Source organism: Bison bison, unplaced genomic scaffold (assembly GCF_000754665.1).
Source record: "Bison bison bison isolate TAMUID 2011002044 unplaced genomic scaffold, Bison_UMD1.0 scf7180017864145, whole genome shotgun sequence".
Taxonomy (NCBI): Eukaryota; Metazoa; Chordata; class Mammalia; order Artiodactyla; family Bovidae; genus Bison; species Bison bison.
Genome location: NW_011494717.1, coordinates 7,178,167 through 7,185,864, shown reverse-complemented (window position 1 = coordinate 7,185,864; position 7,698 = coordinate 7,178,167). Strand labels below are relative to the sequence as shown.

The following is a 7,698-nucleotide window of genomic DNA, read 5'->3' as shown; positions in this document are numbered from 1 at the left end:
AATGGAAATAAAAACTGTGAGATAACATCAGATTGGCAAAAATGAAGATGTATGATAATGCCCAATACTGAAAAGAGTATGGGGAAGTAGGCATTTCCATTCACTGTGATGGGAGTATAAACTGGTATAGCCTTTTTGTATGACAGTTGTCAAAATCAGAAAGTAAAATGCACATACACTTTTATTCAGCAGTTTTGCTTTCAGAAATTTATTCTGAAACAGTATCCCCACAAGTGTGCAGAGATATGTGCCCGTAAAAAAATATTCCCTAAAGCACTGTGTGACACAGTGTGTGACACAAAACTGGAAACAATTGACCTGTCCAAGAATAGGGAGTTGATTGACTAAATTATGAGTGCAGTCAGTCACACAGTGGAGTACTGAACAGTCATTAGAAGGGAGGAAGAAAGCGTCTATATGCAGCTAGAGAAAGATTCTAAGATTTATTATTATGTGAAAAAAGTTACAAGGTGCTCAGCAGTGTGTTTAATCTGCTCTCTCTTATGTAAATACTTTGGGCTTGGATACGTGTATTGGTACTGAGAAAAAATTATTCTGGAAGGATACTGAAAAAATGTATTAACAATGGTTTACCCCAAGGAGAGGAACTCAAGGGGCAAGGAGACAGTTTTCATTTTACACTTTTTCTACTATTTGAATTTTTCTAATAATATTTGTATACTAGTTTTTAATTTCAAGTATGACTATCTGAGAGTAGGATCATAAGCCATTTAAATTCTTATACTTTTTGTGTGCTTAAATATATATATAATATACATATATGTTCTACGTATATGATTATTATAAAAGAGAAAATGTATGTTTGCTTTATTGTGAATTTTAAGTTATTGGATTATAGTAAAGTTCTTTAAGTTGATGCCTAGAAAGAATTCCTATTTTCCCCTAATCATTTCTCCTCTGGGATGTGTTTTGTTTTTGCAGACCTTTTATCTATCCATAGTTGATTTATGTGAAAACGGCGGAAAACGTCCTAACACAAATAGCAGTGCTAGTTTCACCAAAGAACAAGCGGACACCATTCGCAGAATTCGAAGTAGTAAGGACAGTTGGGACATGCTGGGAGTCAAGCCTGGGGCCTCAAGGTAAGCGGTGCTCTCAGGTACTAGTGCTGCCTTCTGTTATGAAGATTCAGTCATCAGAGTACAGTGTGACATCTTCTTGTAATGGGCTAGACATATGAAGATGTGTGGAAACAGACTACTTAACACTACTCCTTCACCGAATTCAGTGAGTACCAAAGAAGGGAAATAGAGGGCACAGTTGCCTGGTGTGGGAACTGTCGTGTGTCTGTTGTGTGAGTACCTTTTGAAATGGTATGCTCTGCTTTTGTTGACCAAGAGTCTAGAAACAAATGTCACCTCAATATATACACATATAATCACAAAAGAGAATTCTTAAAGCATAGAATTTTTGAAAAAGAAAGAATGTTAGCAATCAACTTGTTGAAACACTTCATTTCATAAGTGGGAAAACTGGACTCAGGGAAACTAAACGCAGTCAGGGACTCCAGGAGTTAGAGGTAGGATTGACCCCGAACCCAGTGTGTCTTCCGGTCTCTGACTCTGTGTCTCTCAAAAATCATTGTGGTTCCTCATCTGTGTGTATTTGTATTAAATTATTTTATTTTAGCCAAAATAATTATTTTGGAGAAAAAGAAATACAATCACTACTCTTCATGAAAGAAATAAATCATTACCTAGTATGACTATGTAACTTTTCCCCCAGTCTTATTGAAATATAATTGACATACAACACTGTATAAGGTTAAGGTGAATAGCATGATTTAACTTACATACGTTGTGAAACAATTACTGAAATGAGTTTAGTGAACATTCATCATCTCATAGAGATAAATAAAAAAAATGTTTTTTCCTTGTGATTAGAACTTTTGGAATCTACTCTCCTAAGAACTCTCAATTGTTATCTCACTTTTAACTCTATAATAATACTTTTACTATGCATATTATTGGAGTTCTCAGATCTTTTTATTTTGCACCATAGCTTTCCTCCCTATGCTTCTCCCTTTCTACTTTTTCACCTTGATTCCCAGAAAAGAAAAAAGTACATCTCAAAACTTTGCCTTATCAGCATCAACAACATTAAGTATCTCTTCTACATTTTGGTCTCCTAGCATGTCTTCCGGAGAAGGCAATGGCACCCCACTCCAGTACTCTTGCCTGGAAAGTCCAATGGATGGAGGAGCCTGGTAGGCTGCAGTCCATGGGATCGTTAGGAGTCGGACATGACTGAGCGACTTCACTTTGACTTTTCACTTTCATGCATTGGAGAAAGAAATGGCAACCCACTCCAGTGTTCTTGCCTGGAGAATCCCAGAGATGGGGGAGCCTGGTGGGCTGCCGTCTCTGGGGTTGCACAGAGTCGGACACGACTGAAGCGACTTAGCAGCAGCAGCAGCAGCATGTCTTCAGGTTAAGAAGAGAAGAGGGGATGGGAAGAAAGTGAAGTTGCTCAGTCATGTCCGACTCTTTGCAACCCCATGGACTGTAGCCTACTAGGTTCCTCGCTCCATGGGGTTCTCCAGGCAAGAGTACCAGAGTGGGTTGCCATTTCCTTCTCCAGAGGATCTTCCTGACCCAGGGATCGAACCCAGGTCTCCCGCATTCCAGGCAGACACTTTAACCTCTGAGCCACTAGGGATGGGAAGAGGGAGACAGTTATTGGTCACCCTTGATTTGACAGGCGTTACTGAGGATGCTTTAAACACCTGACGAAATTCAGATGACCTTGTAGCGTAAAGTTAATTGGTGGCTTTTGGGGCTTCCCAGGTGGCACAGTGGTAAAGAATCTGCCTGCCCATGCAAGAGATGCAAGAGACTTGGGTTCGATCCCTGGGTGGGGAAGATCCTCTGAAGAAGGGAATGGCTACCCAATCCAGTATTCTTGCCTGGAGAATTCCATGGACAGAGGAGCCTGGTGGGCTACAGGCCATAGGGTTGCAAAGAGTCGGGCACAACTGAGCAACTAATATTACTTTTACTATTGTATATAAAATTCAGCTTTTTTGTTGTTTTGTCCTTTCCCTTATGGACCCTGCTCCCTGGCTGACTTTGTCCGCTGTTTGCTTCTGGAACTACATGCCATGTCTCTGTTCCCTCTCTGGCCTCTGCCAGTTCTTTCCCTGCGGCTCTGTGTTTCCCATCACCGGATCAATTCCTGAAACCCATCTTCTTGCAGAGTCCTCCTCCAGGGGGGCCTTGCCCTGATGGCCTCTTGTCCTCATCGCTTCCATCAGCAATTATTTGCTGAGTGCCAAATGCCTGTGAGGCGCTAACCACTAATTTTCAGTTGATCATGTTTGTATACTCACTTTGTATTGTCTGTTTTTCTACTTGAATGTTACATATTATTTGTCCATTGTTTGTTTCCCAGTCCTTTAGTCTAACCTTTGAGAAAGGGTCACGATAATTTCAGATATGCTTACTGCAAGAGGTGTTCTGTTATCCAGGCAGCTGAAATGCAGTGGGCAGAGGGTGGGGCTGACCTCCGTACTGACATAGAGCTCTGCTTTTTCTTTGCAGGGATGAAGTCAATAAAGCATATCGGAAGCTTGCTGTGCTGCTTCACCCTGACAAATGTGTAGCACCTGGTAGTGAAGATGCCTTCAAAGCCGTTGTGAATGCCCGAACAGCCCTCCTGAAAAACATCAAGTAGAAAATAGGAAAAAAAGACAGGTGTAGGCCTCGAGTCCAAACAGACTTTCTCTGGAAGTAAAATAGCCAACATGGGTTTTTCCTCCACAAAATTCTTACAGCCCTTTTCACTCACGTGCTGTCATTTGTGAATCAGTAATTTGGCTGCCTGTTTCCATGTCACAGACATTTTGCAGAGAGACAAAATGAAGAGAACCGAGTGCCACTTATACACTGTCATTCATTTTCTATTTCTGAATGATGATAGATTTTTTTTTTTCTCATGAGTTGGTAAGCTCTGTCGGTATAGCATCACTTAGGCACTTTGCTCAGGAAAGTCCACAAAGTTTCTGGAAGAAGGATAGGAGGATCCTTTTGCTTTTTCTTTATTAAAAAAACATTCATCATCAGAGGAAAAAAAAAACAAAAATGGAAGCAGACATAGTAGAACCCCTGAAAGTGTGGTGACTTTACAAGCAAGTTGCCCCTTTACAATGAGTTTCTAAGGTGATATTTTAAGCATCAGTCTGCTTAATTAATGAATGAACTCTTGGCAGCCCTTCGGAAGTGAAACAAGGTGATGCTATCCTGAGCTGAGTGGCCCTTTTTTGACGTTCGGTCTGTGCCCCTTCTCCATCACCGGGGGAGAGACCAGCCAGTCCTGAGAGTAGAGGTGGCGGTAGCCGCAGGTTCTGGTAGACTGGCTGCTGCTAGACCTGCCCCTGGGTCTGAGGCCTTTCCCTGGCCGTGGGAGTGCTGGTAGCTGTAGGGGCATCTTCACCTAGGAGTCTGGAGTCAGATCCCAAGACACAAATGCCTGCAGGTCAAACTGGATTGTGTACACATTCCCAGAGGGCCTGACCCGCCTGGTTCGGGCGTGTCTGATGCCCTAGGAGAGCCCCCATAGGAGGCTTATGCCTTTCCTTGTTGCAGCATCATTTGCCAAGACAGGTGGGAAAGGCAGGGTTGCGTCTCAACAGGGGGCCTCCCTTCGCTTCCTCGTCAGTGTGAGCTCCCCTTCCCTCTTCTGTTCCTGCCTTGTCTCTCAAGGCACCGCATCTGCCACCACGTCTCTCTTCTCGAATCCCTGCCTTCCGGCTATTGCCTCCTCTGTCCTGTGCAGCCTTTGCTGGGGCCTGGTAGACCAGAGACAAGTATAGATCCTTGGGGTGGTGGACGGAGAGATCTTAAGGCCTGTGTGGGAAGAATTTGTTACTTTTCTTTAGGTTCCAAATTTCTGATCAGTAATACTTTTAAGCTGCAGATTATGAAAATTAATTTCACATAGAGAAATCCATTCTCTTGCTATCGTCTGTCTCTCAGTATCCAAGAGATGGATGAAGATCAAGTGTCAGGACCGGCCTTCCTTCCAGAGCTCACAGAATAGAGTCACCACGTAGCGTGTTACACCATCACTCTCACGTTACTCAGATTGTTAGCTGTGACCAAGCTGCACTAATTGGGGCTTTAAAGTATATGAAGCTTTGCCATCAGTGAATTTTAAGCAGCTATCCCATATTGATTGCCAAGTAGCATTCGCCTTATCCTACCTGAGAAGAAAAACCACTTTCATTTAATTCAAACCCACTGCAGCTTACTGAACCCTTCCCTTCTCCAGAGCAGCTTCGCTTTGTGTGGCTACCCTTGGGCAGCACTGAGCTGGTTGTCAGGAAACCAGAGCATTGTTTTCTAGTAAGAGTTTTCATTTTGATATTAAAAATGCTTTTTTTTCTTAGTAAAATTGAGATATGAGATATGATTTTTTGTGGGATTTTCCTCTTGCCTTTTAATTTTAACTAGCTTCTGGGCCTGTAAAACTCAGGCCAAAGTTCTTCAGGGTTTTAATTTTGCTGTTGGCCTTCATCATGGCCAAAGTAACAAACATAGATCTGTTCTTGTGGCAGAACTTAAGAGTCACATGAGTGAGGAACTGTGCATGGTGGTGTCAGCCCACATTGACATGACAGCTCACTTGTGTATGTGGCCCTGTGTAAAAACTGGTGCCAGTTTTCATCACTGTCATTAAACACTAGATGGGTCACCTCATTCAGCTACATTGTGCAGATGAGCAGTTATAGCAGATAGAGTTCTCTAGTTCTTCCATTCACATCCTTATGTAATGAGTGACTTGTTGACATTTAGCCTGGTCTTGATTCTTAGGTCTTGCTCAGTTCCCAGCACCTTGATTACTAATGTTAAGGATGGTCATGTACTACTTCATTTATGGAAAAGAAAGATAAAGGTTCAGGGTCCTAGAATTTTTCTGATTTCCATAATCCTGAGTAGAATGTCAAGAAGTAATGAAATGAAGCCTGATCTGCAATGAAAAGTAACTTCATATAAAATTTTACAGACCTCTGTGCATTAATTTAAATTCTTGGTACAAATGTATATTTTTTAGTTCAACCTTATTAAAATTCTTCAGCCAGTTAGGATTGCACAATACATCAGTGAGAGTAACAACTAGCAGAATAATTTCAATGGCTAAAAAAAATTTTATACAGAATCTTGTTTTTTCAAAAAAGAACAAGAAGTTTGAACAGCTGTTATTCAAGAAAAGCCATTTCTTCTGCATCTGAGTCACCAAGAATGAACACTTTAAAAACTTGTTAGAAATCCCTGGAGGTTTTTGAAATTAATCGCCAACCTACCTAAGAACTTTAAAATATACCATCCTTTTGTTCCTCCCTTCCTCTTTCATGGCTCCTTTTGAATCAATATTCTCAACTGTCAACGTGTCTCTTACTTCAGCAATGTCATTTATTTCTTTGCATGAATGTGTGCTTGGTAAAGTCCGGACTTGGAGATGTTGTGCTGCTTCCCAAGATAAATTGCTCTGATTCTGTAGATTGCACTCTGTGCTTTAAGGCTCACATTTACCTCAGGAAACTCACTTTAGTATGTTTTGTTTTGTTTTGGGTTTTTTTGCATTGAATTCTCAAATGGTAATTATTTCTTTATACTGGTAAACTAGTACCTAATTTACTGTTCACTAAGTGAGCCATAGATAAGGCAGCTAAATTTCTGAAAGAAAGAAAAAATAGGCAGCCCTTGGTTGCTGTGAATCAGTAATAAGGTCCCTATTTCTCAAAGAGCAATGACAGAATCTCAAGGGGAAGGAGTTATTTCGGTCTCATGTTAGAAAGGGGGGGGTTGTGCACATTGCCTTTGACAGGGTGTCAGTATCTGTCCCCTAAGCAATTTCAGTGGGCCCTAGAATGTCACTCCCTTCTCTACTACACTCTGTCTAGCTCACTCTGAGTCTTGACTACATTTTTGTGAAACTTTTGCAGAGAAATTAAGCCGCAAAATGGAGCTAACCTCCTTCCATTGCAAGTTTTGCAAAGGGAAGAGGGGTTCATATTTCTCATGATAGGTACCTAGCACAATTGTAAGAGACAGTTACTAATGTTTATATGTTGGTGTTTCCATTAAGCATTTCTAGAGGAGACGAAAGCTTAAACTTGTGGTGTGGATGAGTTAGATCGTGTCTGACAAGCAGTGCAATATGAAGCTGTGCAATAAAGGCTGTGTTGTGAAATGAAGCACTGGAAAGCTGGACAGTTCGGGTTAGCTTCCTGCAGCGATTGCCCGCAGGATGGTCTGCCCTTGGCCCAGGAATGCAGTCTCTAAAGAAACCCTTTGCTCTTACGAGGTAATTTATGTATTTGCTTTCTGTTGAAATAATGGAAAATGTTAAAGCTAACAGCTGTCTATGTCTTGTATAGAGAGTGTCATATGTATTTAAGTTGTGTATTTTTATAAAGTAAAGCCAAATGCCAAACACTGGTGTGTGGGCTGCACTCATTTGTTGAGACACTGGTCTTTGAAGCAGAAGCTGGCCGTTACCGACTGAGATCATAGATAAGACATCTTGCTTTAGTTGCCAGTGGGTAAAATGAAGGAAATGGTATTCAGTGGTCCCTCAGGCTGTTCTAACCTTAATTAAGTTGTGATGAAAGTCTCTGCTCTCTTAAAGAAAGATACTAATATTATGTTTGCCTTTTTAATTCAAATGAAACTATTG

The 7,698-nt window shown here is 41.3% G+C and overlaps 1 protein-coding gene across 1 annotated transcript in view; it reads left to right on the top strand.

The window, feature by feature from the left end:
• Positions 1-7,455, top strand: part of DNAJC27 (DnaJ (Hsp40) homolog, subfamily C, member 27) — a 38,050-nt gene extending 30,595 nt beyond the window's left edge. The window contains exons 6-7 of the mRNA XM_010840568.1: positions 943-1,103; positions 3,561-7,455. Of these exons, the coding sequence (XP_010838870.1) occupies positions 943-1,103; positions 3,561-3,693 (294 nt within the window). The 3' untranslated portion in view covers positions 3,694-7,455. The remainder of the gene's footprint in view (positions 1-942; positions 1,104-3,560) is intronic.
• Positions 7,456-7,698: the final 243 nt, after the last annotated feature.